The sequence below is a fragment of the Cnephaeus nilssonii genome (assembly GCF_951640355.1).
Source record: "Cnephaeus nilssonii genome assembly, chromosome: 19".
NCBI lineage: Eukaryota > Metazoa > Chordata > Mammalia > Chiroptera > Vespertilionidae > Cnephaeus > Cnephaeus nilssonii.
Window position 1 is genome coordinate 10,175,858 of NC_137090.1, and position 20,323 is coordinate 10,196,180.

Consider the following 20,323-nt stretch of genomic DNA (forward strand, 5'->3'; position numbering starts at 1 on the left):
GGCACAAAAGTAACAGTGGGTGAAACTGCTGGCACCTTAGCATGAATCAAGGCAGCGTGACATCAACTTATAGCAGCGTCATTGCATTCTTCACTGCTATACTTATGCAAAAAAAGAATTAAAAGGCCATTTTCACTTAAAGACTACCCTTGATAGTACAAATTATGAACTTTATGAAATCTCTTTCCTAGAGTATATGTCTTTTTAATGTTCTCTGTGATGAAATGGAAGATGTACATAAAGCACTTCTGCTGCTTACTGAAATATATAAGGTTGTGCAATTGAGATGTGTGAGTTGAACTAGCTGCTCTTTATAGTAGAGCACACATTTTTTTGAAAGAATGACTGGCAGAAAAACTATGGTTATTCAGACTTGGATATTTGAATGAAATAAGCTCTCATTCAAGGAAAATATTTCTATTTCAGTATTTGAGCTTTCATGCCAAAATGATAACTTGGGAAATATGGTATTCACCAAAATGAGATTAACAGCTTTACAAAACGATGACATCAGTGATTATTTTAATAAATGTGATTTTTAAAAATATTGAATGAAAAGCACCAATATTTGGAAGATCTGTATAACTCAGTAAACCAGTATTTCCCAAATGGTTTCAGATACCCCATTGCAACCAACCTTTAAGATACTACCATTTGGCCGAATCCGGTTTGGCTCAGTGGATAGAGCGTCGGCCTGCAGACTCAGGGGTCCCAGGTTCGATTCTGGTCAGGGGCAAGTACCTTGGTTGCGGGCACATCCCCAGTAGGGGGTGTGCAGGAGGCAGCTGATTGATGTTTCTCTCTCATCGATGTTTCTAACTCTCTATCCCTCTCTCTTCCTCTCTGTAAAAAATCAATAAAATATATTTGGAAAAAAAAAATCTTAAAAAAAAAAGAGACTACCATTTGTTGAGTTTTGCTAGTATCAAAGAAAGGTATCCACAATAGTCAGAGAAGGCTAAAAAATCCATGAGACAGGATTTTCTTCATTTTCTAGACCAAAATAATATAGTACAACAGAAAATGGGGAAGCAGAGAATTCAGCTGTCTTCTATTAAGCCAGACATTAAAGAAATTTGCAAAATTGTAATACAATGTCACTCTACTCGATAATTATTAACAAGTGTAGTTATAGTTCATAAAATATATTATCTTTACATGTAATGGTTTATTATTATTGGTTTAGGTTAATTAATAAGTGTTTAAATTTTTTAATTAAATGTATTGAAGTGACATTTGTTAATAAAATTACATAGGTTTCAGGTATACAATTCTATAATACATCATCTGTATTGTGTGTTCACCACCCCCCAAAAACATGCTTTTAAATTTCTCCATTTTAATTTCTAACTTGGTGAATATCCCACATAAACGAAAGCTCCTTGGGGTCTTGAATGATTTTTAAGAATGTAAAGGAATCCGGAGATCAACAAGTTTGAGAAAAGCTGCTCTGAAGTATGTCACTAATCTTCACCTTAAGAGATGAGGAAATTAAGACTTGCAAAGATTTAGGACCACCAGCTCAAGGCCACAGGGTCAGTGTGATGCTGGGTCTAGTACCTAGCACTTAGCTCCAGAGCTTGTTTTGGTGACCTTCACTTTTTCCTGGATATTATCTTTGCTAACATAATCGTTAAACTGGTAGTTAAAAAACATTTCAACAACATAAAAAAGTCTTGATCACATTCAACGGATTGTTCTTTCTCCCTAACTCGCAGCACCATGCTTCTTTGGGCTTGTGTCGGCGAGTGAAACGTGTGTGGCTGAACCATCTGAGTCCGGGTTTTCGCACCGACAACCTGTGGTTTGACGAACCCGAGTCCCGGGCTTCTTGATAACTCTACCGGGTCCACTGCGGACCCTCGGGACGTTGCGAGGCTCCAGGAAACGGGGCGCTGTCTTCCCCGACCCTCCCACACTCAAGACCACGCTTTGCAGAACGGAAAGCTCGGTGACAGCCGCCTCTGGTCCCCCCGGCTCCCGGGACCCCTCTTTTTAGACCTTTAAGGAAGCTCCCTGGCCGCTGATTGGCTGGCCTGGCGACGATGGGCGGGACACGGCCCTGGATGGCGCTTCAGAACCCCTGGGTCGCCCCTCACCGGCGTCCCCACGACAGCACCCGGAGTGAATGGTTCGGGGTCCCCGCCTGCCGCCAGGGCCTGGGTGGAACCGAGCGCGCCTCCGGGGAAGCGGGATCGCCTCTAAGAGCCCGGGCCTGCAGGGGCGGGGCGCCCTGGGCCCCGGGGATTGGAGTGGCGGGCGCTGCCTCCCGTCGTGCACTGGGGTACCGGCACTCACCCGGAAGGAGAAGCGGAGGCCGGCTCTATGGTGGGGCGCTGGCGCGGTGGCGAGTGGGTGCTGCTCTCAGGTGAGGGGGCGTGGGCGGGCCGGGCCGGGCCGCGTGGAGGCGGTGGGGGTGGGGGGAGGCAGGTCCTACTCAGGTGAAGGCTGCGGGTTTAAGCGTCAGTAATGGCGCGTGGGATGGGGACTTCGCTTAACTTCCTAGGGACTGTCACCTTCTGGAATAAAGGCTGGTACTTGCTCGGGATCCAGGGAAGGAAACCCAGCTTTTCCATTTATTATTATTATTATTGATTTGAGAGAGAAAGAAACATCACTTTGTTCTCCTTGTTTATACTTTCACTGCTTGTTTCTTGTATGTGCCCTGACGCTGGGATGGAACCCGAAACCTTGGCATATCAGGTAACCAACTGAGCTAGCCCGCCAGGGCCTTCTATTTATTTTTAAAGAAGTATAAAGCATCTTTCCTTCCCACTCTCCAAGGAAAGACTGTGTGGCCCTTTGCTCCTAGGTGGTTAAGAATGCGGAGCGGGGGGAGGGGGGGGGGAGGATGTGGCCGGGATAAACAAGTTTGGGGACATTTACCCAAACGGTTAGGACTAGGGGTATTGGCAAGTATTTTAGATTGTGGTCGTCTTTGTGACTTACCTCCTAAGTGGAAGGATTGGCAAATGGCAGAGGGACACAAGAATGGAGCACAGCTGGTTGGTTGAGAACGCACGGAGGTTGGTCTGACCGGGGAGGCTGCTTCTACCACCTGTGGGTGTTCAGGAAGAAGAGCTTTGTGAGTTGCCCGCTGGCTCTAGCATGAGTTAGAAGGGATGGAAGTCTCCGTGGCTCAGTATACTTTTACCACCTGATTGGTTTCTTAACCTATCTCTTGAAGTAGTGTAAATGGGCGTGAAAATGGTGGCACCAAAGCCTGGCATTGTTATGACATTGGAAAGCTTTACAAAGAATCTGCTTGGTAAACAGCAAACAGCTGGGTTCTCGCTGGAGGTCTTGGTGCTGGTACAGGTGGAGAAAGTAAAGGAAACTTCAGATGTGATTGAATGGACCCAAGAAATGGAGTTAGCACTGAGTTGCATAAGTAGCTGAGATAATCACGGACTCTATTCTTATTTGGATCCATCTCCCAGATCATAGAGCTAAAGTTTACTTCCCTTTTCCCCTCCAAAGAACTGAGCTTCATTTCCTTCTGAGGAGTGGCATTATGGGGAGGAAGCTAATGAGAATAGTAGTTGCTAGAAGTTATTACTTGAAGTCTAGGTTTTTGTATTTATTCCAGTGTGTGTTTTTTAAATATTTTTATTGATTTCAGAGAGGAAGGGAGAGGGGGGGAGAGATAGAAATATCAATGATGAGAGAGACTCATTGATTGGTTGCCTCATGATCGAGCTTGAAACCCAGGATTCAATTCCCTGACTGGGAATCGAACCCAGGACCTTTTGGTCCATGGGATGACACTCAATCCACTAAGCCACCACAGCCGGGCTGTTCCAGTGTGTTTTTAGGAAAGTTACAATGGAAACTTTCTTAGTGCCCTTCACATTTTAGATTCAAGTACACAGCATCTTTGGATTTTTTTTTTTAAAGCCAGTTTATAGCTGTTTGTTTCTAAGTGGTATTAGCCCCAAAGGAAAGGAGAGGAACTTGCACATGGGGGTGGTGCAAGCTCTTCTTGAGTCCAAGAGTGATGACCGTTTAGTTGCTCAATTATAGTCCTTACTTTGGCAAACCTTTCAAGGCACAGGAGATGTTTGAGCTCCGCCGAGCTTGTGGATGGCTATGGTTTCCCTGGCATTGTCTTTCCTGTTGTTACTTTTGTGCAAAGACATTTCAGACTCTTTTAACTCTGCTCCTGTGCTGGCAGTTTACCAAATGCCTGAAAAGAAAAGAGAGAGAAATATTTTTAAATCTGAGGAGATTAATTGGTCACAGGGAGTTGGCCTTTTCGGTCACAGGCATTTGACTACTTACATCGAGATTTTGTACATCAGTTGTAATGGCATTGGCATCACCTACCTTTCCGTTCAGAACCCCTTTGCAATGGTGCCTGCATCAGATGAAAAATCAGGTTGTCAGCAAGAATACCGTTTAAGATGGTATTGCCATCATAAAACCTTCGGTTGGCTCGGTGGTGTAGCCCAATTTTGTCACATGCCATGCAGTTTTGTCTCTGAGTACTGCAGTGTCTGTGTGTGGAGAGACCTGGTATACTGGAAATAATTGGAAAAGCTGTTTGCTCTGCAAATTTTGTGGTGCAAATGAGTTTCCCTTCTCCTGAAACATTTGCCTTGTGTTAGCAAAACATAAGATAGAAGGAAACTCATTATACACTCTTCTAATGGTAAGGCAGAACTAACAAGGGAATGTGTTTAAAATTAATTGTGGGAATGTAAAAATGAGTGGGTGCGAACGGGCATGGGGGGAGGAGAGGGAGAGCTTAGAGATAGTCATGTTTCCCCAGGAGCCAGCCGGGATCATTTGTTGGCAGTACGTATTGGCTGAAGTCAGTTTTCATTTCAAGGTAAATTGAAAAGGGAAATTAAACCTTATTGTTCCGCTCTTAAGAGGGGAGAAGGGGGTGCAGGTGGCAGCCAGGGTGGATGCTGTGGGAGTGGTTCTTGGAGTAATAAGATTAGTGCTGTATTTTAACAGAAGGTGACATCATGGGCCCCTTTGGACTTGAGTAACCCTGTGCTGCAACTTTCACAGCCCCCTTGTCGGAGTGGGCGATGTCGCTGCACAGGCAAACTGCCGCACTGGGGGAAATCGGCAGCTTGGGCTTTAATGAATCTTTACAAAGGAGTGAAAACATCCTGAGTCGACCTGTGCAGCTGTGGGGTGTTTGGGCAGAGGTACATGTCCAGCAAGGAAATAATTAGAACCATTGGCTTGGGTTCTGGAGAACAGATTAGATAGGGGAAAATCAACACTGGGCAACCCATTCTGGTGCTCCGGTTGCTTTCCAGCTCTGATTTATCTCTGGGGAGGTGACTGGAGTTAGCAAGACAAAGACTTAGGAGCACTGCTGTTTTGTGGGGTTTGGCTGTCTCCAGACAGCCAGGAGGGGGCGATGTTAGGCTCCCTCGCACAGCTGTGCTGTGTGCCCCCACAAGACACTGCTTTGCCTGCAGTCTTCAGGCAGAAAGGGTTTCCAATGGAATCTTGTTGCTTGAGGTGAACACTGCACAGACCCAAACATGCTTTGGCTAGAGGTGGCCTCCTTAAGGGTTTTGGCCATGGTTTTAAAAGGGAGGCAAATCCCCCAGGACTTGTAGCTGTAATAGAGCTCATGTGGTGGAATTTCTTTACTTCCTCTTAAGTTGTACGTACGAATGAAAAAAGGTGCCAGGTTTTCCCCAGGAGGGTCGATTGAAGTTTTTCAGGGTTTTTCCCTGGTAAAGAGTGATAAGAATTGCCCTAACTGGTTTGGCTCAGTGGATAGAGTGTCAGCCTGCGGACTGAAAGGTCACAGGTTCGATTCCGGTCAAGGGCATGTACCTTGGTTGTGGGCACATCCCCAGTAGGGGATGTGCAGGAGGCAGCTGATCGATGTTTCTAACTCTCTATCCCTCTCCCTTCCTCTCTGTAAAAAAATCAATAAAATATATATTTAAAAAAAAAAAGAGTGATAAGAATAGAAGCACACTAACCATGATTGTTCCCGTGTCATTTGTATCTCATCAGATGTTTTCTTCCAATGGACTTTTGATGTAGGATGTTGGAGAACCAAGAGCAGGAGGTAAGCATGTGGTCTCCACAGAACAGGTGGGTAAAAGTTTGAGGGGATTTGGGGAAAGGTGCAAATCATTGCTTCGTGGTATCTTTCTGACAGTAATACCTAGGTGGTTCTGATGAGCTCAAAATAAAACCAGGAGACGGAAATCAGTAGTAAAGGCATTTCTGGGAAATGAGATTCCATTTTGACTAACTTTTCCATTTCTTACACTATACTAGAATGTAAGCTACATGAGGGCAAGACTTTTTGTCTCTTGTTCATGTTCTACCCTCAGTGTCTTAGAAAAGTGCCTGACACATGATGGGTCAATAAATTTGTTGAATTTAATGAATAAATGAACAAATGAATGAAAGTTGGTGCTGTCTGTTTGGAAAAAATCTGGCAACCTGAGTTGTCAAAGCTGCCGTACTGTATGATTGAGCTGAAGCTGAAGGAGCATTTCTTGCCTCCAGGAGGTGATCACTGTGCGTGTTCAGGACCCCCGTGTGCAGAATGAGGGCTCCTGGAATTCTTACGTAGATTATAAGATCTTCCTCCACGTAAGTGCATCAAACTTCTGTATTGGGATCAACATTTGCCAGGGCTGAGGGACAGTGCTGAGACAGAACTTGTTTGTGGATGTTTTGACAGGCCTGAGACAGAAGAAAAGGAGGGAGGAGAGGAACAAGAGCTTGGGGTATGCCCGAGAGTTGATTGCAGGCTGCCTGGTGGCATCTTGCTCTAGTTGGAGGCCCTGATCAGGACTGTGGCCTAGTGGCTTAGATCCTCCGTGAGAGTGATGACGGGGAGTTCGTGTGATACTGGTCTTTCCCCATTAAATCCTTTTCATGTACTTTCTCCTGTAGACCAACAGCAAGGCCTTCACTGCCAAGACATCCTGTGTGCGTCGCCGCTACCGTGAGTTCGTGTGGCTGAGAAAGCAGCTACAGAGAAACGCCGGTTTAGTGTGAGTCTGCTCTGCTTCCTTCTCGGGTCTGAGACTGGCTTTTTAGGTACTTACTTGGGGGTTAGCATTTACAATGAGGAAAACGTGGCAACATGCCAGGCACTAAGGACATTGAGAAATCTGTTCTTAAATTATGTTTTCAAATTAGTGAAAAAAAGTAACGAACAGAGTTCTTATTTCTAGTTTTTTGACTGAAGACAATTTAGAATAGTGATTCCACCACAGAATGGTCACTGAGTGCTCTGGTGACGCCTGTTGATGACCTAGCCAGTTAATTACCTTGTGGGACTGATGAGGCCATTGTCATGGGTCAGGCCTTCATAAGCCTGTTGGAAATTCCCCTGAAAAGTTGGGCACCTCTAGCCTTGCTGTTTTTTGTTGTTGTTGTTGTTGTTGTTAATCCTCACCCGAGAATATTTTCCCATTGATTTTTTTAGAGAGAGTGGAAGGGAAGTGGAGAGACAGAGAGAGAGAGAGAGAGAGAAACATCAATGTGATAGAGACACATGGGTTGGTTGCCTCCTTGCACGCATCCGACCGGGGCTGGGGATCTGAGCTAGGGATCGAGCCTGCAACCAAGTTATGTGCCCTTGACTGGAATTGAACCTGGGAACCTTCAATCCACGGGCTGACGCTCTATCCACTGAGCCAAACCGGTGAGGGCTGTTTTAACTATTTTAAAATATTTTTTATTGATTTTTAGAAAGAGGAAAGAGAAACATTGATGGGAGAGTGAAGCATAGATTGACTGCTTCCTGCACGCCCCCTAATGGGGATTGAGCCTGCAACCCAGGCATGTGCTCTGACCAGGAATTGAACAGGTGATCTCTTAGTTCATGGGTCGACGCTCAACCACCGGGCAACACAGGCTGGGCAGTAGCATGGAGTTTTGAAGCTATAGATTTGATTCAAATACCAGCTCTGTTGCTTATTAACTGTATGGCACTGGGAAATTTTCTCAGCTGCTCTGATTCTTTTCCTTGCTAGTAAAATGAGGACACTAATATCTTTCTCATGGAGTTTGGAAGGATTAGTGAGATAAGGTTTGTAAAACATTTAGCGTAGTGCTTGAAACGTGGTATGCAGTGAGTCATTGTTAGCTTCCCACCCTTGCCACCTTATTAAAAGCTATTTGTATTCATTTGTGTCTCTTTTTAGGGGATGTCCTTGATCAGGGCTGATATGACTGTCTTGCATGTTACACTTATCTTGTGTGTTACATTATGTGACTCCACAGGCCTGTACCTGAACTTCCTGGGAAGTCAACCTTCTTTGGCAGCTCAGATGAGTTCATTGAGAAGCGACGACAAGGTCTGCAGCACTTCCTCGAAAAGTGAGTGAACATGGCAGGCTAGCCCTTGCCTTCTGAGGTAGGGACAGGGAGCAGGGAAGGTGACAGGCAGGATGGCGCATTGAACATACATTTGGGGTAGACCCTTTTCTTGTACTCTTCATGCTCACTCAAGCCAGAGCCCTACAGAAGATGGGGTTGGGGCCTGGCCGGTGTGACTCAGTGGTTGAGCGTCGACTTATAAACCAGGAGGTCTCGGTTCGATTCCCAGTCAGGGCACATGCCCAGGTTGCAGGCTTGATCCCCAGGGTGGGGCGTGCAGGAGGCAGCCGACCAATGATTCTCATCATTGTGTTTCTCTCTCTTTCTCCCTTTCCCTTCCTCTCTGAAATCAATAAAAAGACATTAAAAAAGAAAAGAAAAAGAAGATGGGGTTGGGGAGAACAAAGCTTTAGGGTGATGCCGGGTGTTGTCCTACCTGTGTTTGCCCCAGGGTCCTGCAGAGTGTTGTCCTCCTGTCAGACAGCCAGTTACACCTCTTCCTGCAAAGCCAGCTTTCGGTGCCTGAGATAGAAGCGTGTGTCCAGGGCCAAAGCCGCACGACCGTGTCTGATGCCATTCTTCGCTATGCTATGTCAAACTGTGGCTGGGCCCAGGAAGAGAGGCAGGGCTCTTCTCACCTGGCTAAAGGAGACCAGCCCAAGAGGTAACAAAGCTCTCTTCTTTGAGACATTGGGAGCTAGGGTTACTGTAACCTGGGTCAGTGAGGTGTCCATTGGACAGAGAAAGTAAAGGCACAGCATTGGTAGTCTTTCAGAAGAGGCCTTCTCCTCCTCCTGTGCGGTTCTCTTATTCTAACACAAGGGACGGTGTTACCCATCCCTGGGTAGCAGGCTCTCTTATAGAAACCTGGGGAGAAAGAAGAGAAGGCTTTCTTATGTCCTTTACCTCCCCCCTGCCCTTAAAATAACTTTATTGAGAAATAGTTCACATCCCATAAATTTCACCATTTTAGTGTACTAGTACAATTCAGTAGTTTTTGTTCATTCAACAAAGTTGTGCAACTATTAATCACCATAGTTAATTTTAGAACATTTTCATCACCCCAATAGAAACCTTGTACCCATTAGCATGACTCCCCATTTTCCCCAACCCCTTGTTCCTGGCAACTACTCATCTACTTTCTGTGTCTCTGGATTTACCTATTCTGGACATCCTTTTGTTTAGTATATTTTCAAGGTTCATCCATTTTGTAGTGTGTATCAGTACTTAATTCCTTTTTATGGCTGACTAATAATCCATTCTTTTGTTTGTCTTCACTTGTTTATCCACTCATTTTGCTTATCTGTCCTTTCTTTTCCCTTTCCCACTTTTCCAGTTGCTGCTTTTTTCCAAGATCGGGCAGGAGGAGTTCTCCCTCACCGCCTCCTGAGGAAGAAAAGGACCATTTTGAGGTGTGGGCTCCTGTTGTTGACTCTGAGGCTCCTTCCTGGGAAAGCCCCCCTCTCCTTCCCCCTACCTCACCATCATGCTGTGATTTTGCAAGACCCGATGAAGGACCCTGTGCTCCTCCGCCTGTGAGGAGGTCTTTGGGAGGGGACCATGCTGTACCTTTGGATCCTAGTCAGTTAGAAACAGTTTTAGAAAAGTGAGCTCTGGTCTGAGCTCTGGGGGTTCTGCTCTGAAGTGGACAGAGAAGATGCAGGCAGGGAGATGCAGGCACTTGGGTGGGATTGGATGGGCCCAGGGCAGTTGGGGAGGTTGGGCTACTTTGTGTTTTACAGTTGCCTCTGCTCAGGTTGGTTGCATAGAGGTTGGTCACGACAACTCCTTAAAGTCCTCCATGGGAATAAACCGTATGCACATGTTTGTAAGTTAAGCACGAGATCCAGGGGCTGTTGCTTTTGAAGAGAGTCCCATGTTTACACTCTTGGGAGCTGAGTTTCTTTAGATGTTTGTTAATGGGCCCATGAGCACTGCCTCGGGTTACTAGTTTGGGGGATCTGTAAGTTGCGGATTTTAAGCTGCCATCCGGAATACCGTCCCAACAGAAATGCTTGTGTAGGTGTATTCCCACTGGCTCTGTTTTGCTGCAGCACTTTGATTCTGGGAGGCTGGCCTCTTGCCTACCTCCTTGCATGGACAGGGTGGTGAGTATTTATTCTCTCACCTCCTTGCTTTTCCTCCACTAATACCACTGAATGGAATGGTGCTGTGACTCCTGTCGCTAGGGTTTCCTATATATTCCAAGACCTCAGCCTGGCTGTGTGGGGCCTGAGACCCACTAAATAGGTCATGGCCACCACAAAAGAGAAGTGGTTGTTTGCAGCCGAGGAAGGGCAAACAGCTCAGGGAGCTTTGTTTTGGAAAAGGTTGTCCTGGGCTGCCACTGTCTCTTCTGGTTAAAAAGCAGAGACGGGAGCATCTTTGCAGGGGTAGAATGAGCTCTTTTCTTTTCTAAGCCCCTTTTCCCCCTTAGCAACAGCTTCCTGCCCCAGGGCTTCAGCCACGACAGTGTCCCTCTGCTGTGTTGCAGGGAGGCCATATGTTCAGTCCAATGGGGCGCAAGGGCTTTGTTTCTTTCTGGAGAGAGGGCTCTAGGGATGGAGATGAGGAACAACGCGCCTTCCTTCAGACAATGAGGCATTCTGCCCTCCTGCTACCATAATTCCTCTCTGCTGAGAGCCAGAGCTGGTAGGGGATGCGTGCCGCTGGCATTCGGCATTGCTCTGCACTTGGGTTTGTGTGTGGTTCTCTCGCCCACTCCTCCCTCCTGGCCATCCCTCTGTGCGCTCTCTTACCAGCCTGTGCTGTGGGACTGTCATGGCATTTAGTTCAGAGTTGAGGGGCTTTGGCCTGAAATAAAATTCAACTATTTAAGACTGTTGTTGCAATTTGTGTCTAACAAGCTGTAGCAGAGAAGGAGGGAATGAAGGCTGGCACTAGTTACTTTCATAAATCATGAATTTATCAGCGTGGAAATAATGGTTCCGAGCTGTGCACTGCAGCTCCTGCATTGTGAGTGCAGCTCAAGTTCACTACTGGAGGAAGGACTGTCTTCCAAAGAGCCAGGATCCAGCTCTTCTCACAGGTATGGGCATGAACCTCGTTAGGTATAATTTACCTGATGCTGCTCCCATCCTCGAAGCCTGTCTGAGGTGCCAGGTGCTGCAAGAGAAATAAAGTTTGTCAACAGGCAGATGCAAAGCCCTGGCTGGGACTCATCCCTCTTTCCTGCCCACCTCCCCCGAGTCTCTCCTTTATATGATGCAGCAGAGCAAGGCGAGTATAGAAAACCTACAGAGGCAAATCCAAAATGTCAAAAGAAGTTCATTTAAAAAGGGGAAAAAAAAAACTCCATACACAACCCTCACAAAAACCCGACAGATGCTAAGCTAATGGCATCCGTTCTGCTGATTGGTGGGGATGACTCATGAATATTAATGAGTCCAATGCTCCAAATGGTGCAGCTGTGAACCCAGCTGTGCCTGAAGCTCTCTGATCTCAAAACTTCCAGACAGGAGCCGGAGGTGGTCTGTGTCAATTCCCTACTCAGCCAAAAAACAGCAAGCTGGGTTAGCCTTCTTCTGTTCGCCCCTTTTCGTCTGGAGTTGGTGCTCAGCAGCTAGTTCTGCCAGCAGGGTAGGCTGCTGGGACAGCAGGAGCCATTCAAAGACACGAATGTAATTTTTCTGACTCCTGGCTTTTTTAATGATCCATTAACAGCAGTGTATATAACAGCACCTCAGTTAATCTAAGGCCACGCACCATCCCCTCACTGGTGCAGAGTTGAGTGTAGGCCATGGAAGGAGATGTGCTAAGAATGGAAAAATTTTTCTAATAATACAGGCCTGGAGTTAGCAGAAAAACAGCAAAAATGGATTTCGTTCTTCATCCAGACAATGCCATTTGCCTTTATCATGGTGTATTCTGTCCCTGTGTGTGCTCAGGGCTAGTTCCCATGGCTGGCGACCTCTGGCCTCCTGAGCTGTTTTGTAGAAAGGAAGTATTTTTTTTTGTTAGAATTCAGGATTGAGGTAGGTTCTATGCCTGATGCAGTCACCTTTCTTCCAACAGCTACTTCCATGGCCCACGTCCAGTCATTTGTTACTCAGGATGAGTGATCCCAAGTTCTTGGGTTTGGTTTGCTTTGGTGGGAGGAAATGTGTGTAGGAGGGTCGAGGGGGAGGGGGAATTTTCTTGTATGAAAATCATAAGTTTCACATACATCATTTTTGACCTTGGTGCCCAATGAGGAGGGCAGAGCAAGTATTGTACTCCCGTTCTAGCTGAGGAAACTTTTGAGTTGAGCTGAGCATGGTTTTTAAAAAAATGTTTTTAGATGATGGTAGAATATATTCATGTGAGAGGTCTTTTCCAAGCTCTGTAAGACAAGGTGTCCCCCCCTACCCCCCAGATTTTTTTAAAAAATCTTAAACCACTACTAGCAAAAGAAAAAAACCACCCTTCTCTTGTCAGTTGATCTTAGAAATCAGAGCTCCTCCACGGTTCTGTTTTCTGACCGCTAAGGCCTTCGATCCACACCGTCAAGTCCTAGGCAACTCGAACCCTGTCTGGTAGCTTTGGGAGGTGATCGTGACTTTTTGACATTAAGCTTGTGCATTTGTTTATATGCCTTAGCTCTTGCTGAATATTCTTAACATCTACCGGTGAGGAGGACAGCGGGCCTGGAGGGTGCAAGGTGGGACTGGAGGTAGAAATGGCAACACCAGCTCCCGGCCTGCCTCTCGGAGGCCGCAGGAGCATTCCGTCGGCTGGAGTGGCATCTGTGGATTTATGTGTGCGCAGCCAGCTGAGACTCGGCTAAAGCCAAGCAGATAATCACTGCCGTGCGAGATAGTGACTTCCTCAGTCGAGCTGGGGCGCTGATCCTAAGCCCCCCCTCCCGGTGGCCCTCTGCCAGCAGGGACTTGGCTCTGTAGAGGGCACGTTGCCCAGCTCAAGGTAACCCTTTGAACTGTAGGTGAGTGTCCCCGTTCCTGTTCTTACCACTGTACCTTCCTTCCTGAGGGTTTCCTTAACCCAGTGGTCGGCAAACTCATTAGTCAACAGAGCGGCAAACCGCGGCTTGCGAGCCACATGTGGCTCCTGAGCCGCAGTTTGCCGACCACTGCCCTAACCGATTTGGAAGCCCCCCACCCACCTCTTCTCTCTCTCCTCCTCCCTGCCTCAGCTCTTCTAAGGAGCTGTTTCAGGAACTGCTGCAAAGCCCAAGTACGCACGCATCTGGCTTCCCACAGGGCAGCAGGAGCCAGTCCTAACATCTTACTAGAGAAATAACTTGGGTAAAATCAGTTCCGCCTTAGTCATGGCTGGCTTTGGAACTGGAGTGCTGGAACCTCAACTCTCAAGATCCAATAAGTATGAGTAATTTATACTCAAAAGAATAACAAGAGCCACACTCTTTAGGAGACAGTGCTCCTGACGCAGTGAACAGAGTGAATAATTTTACTTTTCATTAAGGGGAGACCTGGTCCACTTCCACAAGCAAAGGAGGGAAAAAACAAGGTGCTTGCATAGCAGGGAAAGGGAGCCTGAATAAGGAGGGAGCGGTGGTAAAGCCAGAGGGAGAATCAGGTCACCTGAAAGTCTAAGGATTCCCCCCCCTGAAAGGGCAGGAACGGGAGAGGCTTCTGTAATCTTCGGGTTATGGGAAGCCACCAGCCACAGTTACTATCTGTGGCTGTCAGGTCCCTCCTTCCTGTCCTTTCAGCCAGCCACTTTTTTCCTCATACCATCTGTTTGGAAGGGGCAGGTTTTTTGTTTGTTTTTAAACATTTTTTGTTAATCCTCACCTGAGGATATTTTCCCACTGATTTTTAGAGAGAGTGGAGGGGAGGGGGAGAGACAGAGAGAAACATTGATGTGAGAAAGACATCAATTGGTTGCCTCCCACATGAGCCCTGACTAGGGCTGGGGATCGAGCCTGCAACCGAAGTACATTGTTCTTGACTGGAATTGAACCCAGGACCCTTCAGTCTGTGGGCCAGCACTCTTACCCACTGAGTGAAACCGGCTAGGGCAGAGGGAGGCAGTTTAGGTTCTTCCACGAGCGCTCTAGCCCTGTGTATGTCCCTTCCCTGGTGGCCATGTTGGAGTGGGAAGCCAGGCCTACCAACATCCCCACCCAAGTCCCTCTAGCAGAAGGCCCAGGATAGTGAGAGCCCGAGGCGGTTTGTTGGAGACAGTGCAACCTGCCCATACGAGACTTAGATATATTCTACCAATTAGGGCACATCTGTTCCAAATGCTGAAAGGCGAGCACTGTCTCTTTAAGAGCCATCCCACTCCTCTCCTTGAGTGATGAGGGCTGGGAGCACAAGGGAGTCAGATGCTGATTAAACAGTCCTACTGCTGAGCTCTGTTAGAAAATTACTGTAATTATGATCTAGTCCCAGCAGAGGGATGAGTTCCAATCCTGCTAATAACCCTTCCAGGTGCCTCAGACTCAGGGCCCATGGGAGGCAGCATCGACAGGGCTCTGGCTGGCACCAGGGCCAGCGATGGCCCTCCTGTCTGGCCTGTGCAGGCGCAGACACAAAAGCACTGGACCCCTCCTCTTAGCCTCCTGAGAAGGCAGTGGGTTTTGGTTGTGTTGTGGTTGTTCTTTCGGCTCTTGACAGCTCATGGGAGTCATTTGTCGGAGAAAACTTTCCCCTAAACTAACATGAAGAACCAGGAAAATCACAACCACGAGATGCCAATCTGTCCTGACGCTCCTCACTTCCGCCTGGGGACTGCGGCGAGCACTGCACCAGCCCCCTCTGCGAGGCGGAGGGAAACAGAGCAGTCGCCGTGAGCTGCAACTGTCTTCCGCGCTTGTTTCTATGAACCTGTGTTTCTTGCTCTGAAGTGTAGTACACAGCATTCCACTTGGTCCTGACCAAGAGTTTCAGGGATTTCTGCCACTGGAAAGGGAAACAGGGACAGTAAACTGAGCTGCTGCGAGATTGGGGGTAATGCAGCTCTAAATCAGCATGCATGGGCTTATTCATCTGAAAACATCATTTTTGTAGTGCAGATCCGCAGTGGTGCAGGCCAGCAAATCTCAAAGATGTTTGTGGAGCATAGAAGCTTGATGGTTGTTCTTAAACCCTGAAGAATTCATGGCACGTAGACTCTGTCTGCCCAGCCTAGCCGTAAGCTGCTGCCTGTCGCTCAAGCACAGACTTCTAACAGGCAGGGCAGTTTCTCTATGCTTGGTTCTAAGCACACCCAAATGCCCCAGACCATGGTTCTCAACCAGGGGTGATTTTGTTTCCAGGGGACATTTTTGTTTGTCAGAACTGGGCGGGGTGGGGGAGGGGAGGCTGGGATGGGGCGGCGGGGGGGGGCGGGGGGGCTCAGGGAGAAGTATTACTTGTATCTAGTGTTTAGAGACCAGGGATGCTGCTGAACATAAAATTACCTGGCCCAAAATGTCAATTGTGCCAGGTCGAACCCTGCACTAACAGAGTGAAGCAATAAGCTCCAAGTTTTGCCCTCTCTGTCCCCCAAACTTCCACTGCATTGCCTTGGAAATGTTAAAAAAAAATAATCGCCAAGCCCGGCGGTGTACTCAGCACCAAGAGGCCACTGGTTCGAATCTGGTTGGGGCACATGCCAAGATTGTGGGCTTGATCCCCTGTCAGGGGCATGCAGGAGGCAGCCGATGGATGATGTTTCTTCTCATCAATGTTTCCATCTCTATTCCTCTCCCTTCCTCTCTCTCTAAAAAATATCAATAAAATATATTTTTTTTTTTAAAAAAGAAATGATTGCCAAGCATGGAAACAGACTGTCAAATCTCAGAGGGAGGGCTGGGAAAGGTGGGTGGGTGGGCGGGTGGGCGGTAATCAGCCAAAGATGTTGTGTGCATATATGCACAACCCATGGACACAGACAATAGGGTGCTGAAGGCCTGGGGAGGGGGCAGGCTGGAGGCGGTCAGTGGGGGAAAAACGGGAACATACGTAATACTTTCAACAATAAAGAATTATTTTAAAAAAGAAATGATCGCCAATCTCCGGATGCCAGGTGCTTTTCCGGAGGTGGGGCTGTATTACGACAGGCCCAGCCAGGGTGCTTACTGTAGGAGGCTTCCAGTAAAGGTCGGTGGTGTGCGTGTGCCCCCTGGGTGATTCCAGGCCGAACAGTGCTGGACAAGTGTCTGATCGAGGGGGAAAGGAACGTGTGAAGTGTGCTTTCTGTTCCAGGATCAGATGTGGGGGCTAAAAGGTGGCCAGCTGCGCACCATCAGGTGAAGAGTGTCTGCAGTGGGACCAGATGCCCTTGAGGACCAGCACTCGCGGCCTCTCAGAACGTACTCTCATCACGGGCGGCGAGGAAGTGGCACATTATTGCTCAGGGCCACAAAGACGCTTCCCTCAGTGGCACTCTGCCAGGTGGAGAGGTGGTGGGTGTGAGGGGGCCCCATGAGGGAAGTGAACACACACAGCTGCTGACAGCCGGCCAGCCCCACAAGCAGCGAGAGACCCCAGGCCTCAGAACTGCCTGGGCGTCAGGCAAAGAAAGCCTAGTTGGCAGGGTTTGCCTGGATACCAGGCCCGCAGAGGAGAGGACTTCATTAGAAGGGACATCGTACCAGGAGAGCTACCCACAGGTTGAGAACCGCTAGCAGGGTCGCCTAAGACCATCGGAAAACACAGATATTTATATTACGATTCATAACAGTAGCAAAATTACAGTTATGAAGTAGCAACGAAAATAATTTTATGGTTGGGGGTCACCACAACATGAGGAACTGTATTAAAGGGTCGTGGCATTAAAAAGGTTGAGAACCACTGCTCTAATACAATAGTTTTTTGGGGGAATATATATATATATATATGAGATTTTTGCATAAAATGGGCTACATCTTAAAATGTATTAATTGAATTCCAAAGGGTTGCAAAAGAATGGCCATTGATTTATACTAATGAAAAAAGAAAGGAAAAAACCCACCTTGTTTTCTGAACAGTTAGTTTTTGATAGGGAAATAGGGAGAATGATTCAAATCCCTCGAAGAAGAAAAATCTCTTTTTAGTTGTACGTTTCAAACTCTCTACCCAATTTCTGTCAATTCAAATGGGAAATGAAATGACTGGACAGAAGGGGAAGGGAGGGGAGGAACACGGGCAGGCGTCCTCAAACTTTTTAAACAGGGGCCAGTTCACTGTCCCTCAGACCGTTGGAGGGCCGGGCTATAGTTTAAAAAAAAACTATGAACCAATTCCTCTGCACACTGCACATATCTTATTTTGAAGTAAAAAAACAAAACGGCAAAAACACCCGCATGTGGCCCGCGGGCCGTAGTTTGAGGACGCCTGAACAAGGGACTATGGTAATCCACACACTAGAAAATTAGTTTGCGTCACTGAGCTGTGTAGCAGGGATGATCCTCTGTGTAGTGGCTGCTTTTTCTCAAGTCAGCCCCACCGATTTTGCTGGTGTTCTGGGAATTAGCAAATCAGCGCCATTCCTGGTGGGGAGAGCTTTTTGGCCAAAGATTAAAGCACCTCTGTCCCTGACATCTGACTGTTTGTTCTTAACATGCAAGGAAGAACAGAAAATAACATACTTTGGTTTCTTTTTTTTTTCATGCTAGCTTTGCTTCAACTCCTTTTTTTTCTTTTCTTTTTCAGGCTGCTTTTTAAAGGCATGAGTGTGTCCCCTCCACCCCACATCTTGCTTTTTGCATTGACATCACTGCTTTATGGTGTCGCAAGTCACCGGCACGGAATGTGGGTTTTGAAAATGTGTCACTGGAGGTGTGTAACTGCAATAGGTTGTTGAGTGATTCAATAAGCAACGCAGCAGACTGAGAATTTAAAGAGTCTTTCATTTCATTTCCTCGTCTACAGCAGATTCTGTGTGATTTTTGTCGAAGTCACCACCTTTCAGATCCTCAGTTTTGCCACTTGGCAAGACTAACTGGTTACAAATAAGGTAGTTCAACTGAGCAAGCTAAAGTGCAAAAAATAAAAAATAAAAAAAGTTAATGTGAAATCTAGGCGATTCCTTACATATTAGGTTTAGAAAAAATATCTATCTGAAACATCTCATCAGCCGCTACCTTTTGGCATTGCTTTCACTTTAAATGGAATCAAACTGTCTGGGTTTAGGAAATGAAACTTAATAGGAATTCTCTTTCCCATTTTTATTCACCAGAGGGAAAGATATAGTTGGTTTTGAATTAAATTCAGACTTCTAAGAGATATAACAGGCCGTTGTGTCGGGAAATTTAATATTGAGGTAACTGCAAAACAGTGTCTGTGCTATTTTGCTATATGGATGACAGGGAAAAAAAACACACTAGAAAAATGTAGTTTTAATGAAATGTAGCTGGAAGATTGCTTTCAGAGTATTTAGTATTCTCAGATATTATTCTCAGATATTAGTTTGGACAATACAGGCCAAACTGTACCAGCCCCAGGTCAGATTATCCAGTGGATGTCAGTAAGTTCTGTGTAAATTATTTATCTGTAAAAGGCAGATAACACATCTGCTTCTTAAATTTAGGATCTGAGCTTTCTTATTTTCCCTCCTTTACATAAAATCAAGGAAGAAAAAAAGTCTCCCACCTCTAACCCTCTCCTATTTCACATGCCAGATCAATTAGTGGCTATTAAGAACCCATTTTTGCCCTGACCAGTTTGGCTCAGTGGATAGAGCGTTGGCCTGCGGACTGAAGGGTCCTGGGTTCCATTCCAGTCAAGGGCATGTACCTTGGTTGTGGGCACATCCCCAGTGGGAGTGTGTGTGTGTGGGGGGGTGGTGGTGCAGGAGGCAGCTGATCGATGTTTCTCTCTCATCGACGTTTCTAGCTCTCTATCCCTCTCCCTCTCTGTAAAAAATCAATAAAATATATTAAAAAAAAGAACCCATTCTTAAAAAAAAAAAAGAACCTGTTCTATATTTAATGTGGTTAGTTAAGTGGTCTAATACCCCCCCCCCCCCCCCAGTAAGGTGGGGATTTGGTTAGTGGAGTCAGAGAAGTGGTAATCTGATTAGCCAGTTGCTTTCTGAGGCTATTGGCTAAAACAGTGGTTGATATACGGAGCGGGGAGCAGTTTTTCGAGGTGAGGATGATCTCCAGGAAGACCGTGGGAATCCGTTGTTTCCCAAAGGTGTCCTTTAGAACTTTACCCTAACAGATAATGCTCTTCAACCCCGTAGATAGTCTCATCAACACATCGAACGTGCACCATCTTTTCCTATATGTAACAATGGCAGAGATAGCCAGATGTCTATGGACCAGGTTTCCAATCAGTCTATTTGTTAACATCGTCCAGGGCCAATCTAATTTCTTTTTCCACTTTCGGCTTACAGCTAGAAGGGTCAGCGTTCTAAGCATGGTGTCTACCTTGCAGTTGACAGGGTGCCTACAGACCTTTGCAGTTTGGCCAATGGTTGTTTCCTCAGGTCTACAGATATAGAAGGGACTATTGCACTACGGGGATTTTGTTTTAAATGCTGGAAGCCAATGACTCTGCTATTGAGAGAGCCTTGAACTGTGCAGAGAGTGAAGTTACCTTGACCTTGCCCCTTTTCCATCCTCCTCCTGCCCCTGCCCCAGATACCTGCTCAGTCAGAGCAGTGCCACAATGGTATTCTCTCCTCAGCCTCCCAGCCGCCCAGCCTTCCAGACTTGGGTCCTTAGGGGTTCTCCAGGGAGGGAACAATCAGGGACACAGAGGGGTTCCTGTTTGCTCCCTCTGTTAAACATTTTAGAACAATGCCCATTGTCCTTACCTGTAGGTTGGGATTGGTGCAAAGGTTCCCCAAGCTGGAGGCCATTGGTTCTCTTCGGTTCATCTGCTCATATGCTGCCACCTAGTGGTCCCTTCTCCTTTAGCACCCTGTGTAAAATGGAGGAGACCTTATGGACAGTTCAGTATTGCCCTGTATCTCTTTTCTATTTTTCTCCTAGACTTAAGTCCTCCCCTTTGCTTACCTCTTTTTTTACAGCACATACACAAAAAGCTTCATTGTTTTTTACTCCTGGGTCAGAAAATCTGGAAATGAAGAGCTGGCATAG

The 20,323-nt window shown here is 46.7% G+C and overlaps 1 protein-coding gene across 8 annotated transcripts; it reads left to right on the forward strand.

Annotated features, from left to right (window-relative positions):
• Window positions 1-1,952: 1,952 nt before the first annotated feature.
• Window positions 1,953-18,291, forward strand: SNX11 (sorting nexin 11). Of its 8 annotated transcripts, XR_013815119.1 has the most exons (9): window positions 1,953-2,368; window positions 5,995-6,049; window positions 6,499-6,585; window positions 6,892-6,992; window positions 8,230-8,325; window positions 8,777-8,989; window positions 9,662-9,737; window positions 11,193-11,374; window positions 12,925-15,552. XR_013815119.1 is itself a non-coding variant. In XM_079799027.1 (8 exons), exons 2-8 carry the CDS (start codon window positions 6,026-6,028, stop codon window positions 17,937-17,939), a joined length of 609 nt encoding a protein of 202 aa, XP_079655153.1. In that variant the 5' UTR covers window positions 1,953-2,368; window positions 5,995-6,025; the 3' UTR covers window positions 17,940-18,291. The 8 variants fall into 8 exon arrangements, 7 of the variants coding, with proteins under 7 accessions (XP_079655153.1, XP_079655154.1, XP_079655148.1 ...); XM_079799027.1 differs by lacking the exons at window positions 11,193-11,374; window positions 12,925-15,552 and adding an exon at window positions 17,928-18,291; XM_079799028.1 differs by lacking the exon at window positions 12,925-15,552 and having other exon boundaries at window positions 11,193-12,202.
• Window positions 18,292-20,323: the final 2,032 nt, after the last annotated feature.

Excerpts from the sequence above, each read along its gene's own strand:
- SNX11 (XM_079799022.1), top strand. The coding sequence starts at position 6,026 with ATGTTGGAGAACCAAGAGCAGGAG. Across the intron at positions 6,586-6,891 it reads ATTATAAGATCTTCCTCCAC|ACCAACAGCAAGGCCTTCAC; the intron begins GTAAGTGCATCA and ends TTTCTCCTGTAG. Across the intron at positions 6,993-8,229 it reads CAGAGAAACGCCGGTTTAGT|GCCTGTACCTGAACTTCCTG; the intron begins GTGAGTCTGCTC and ends GTGACTCCACAG.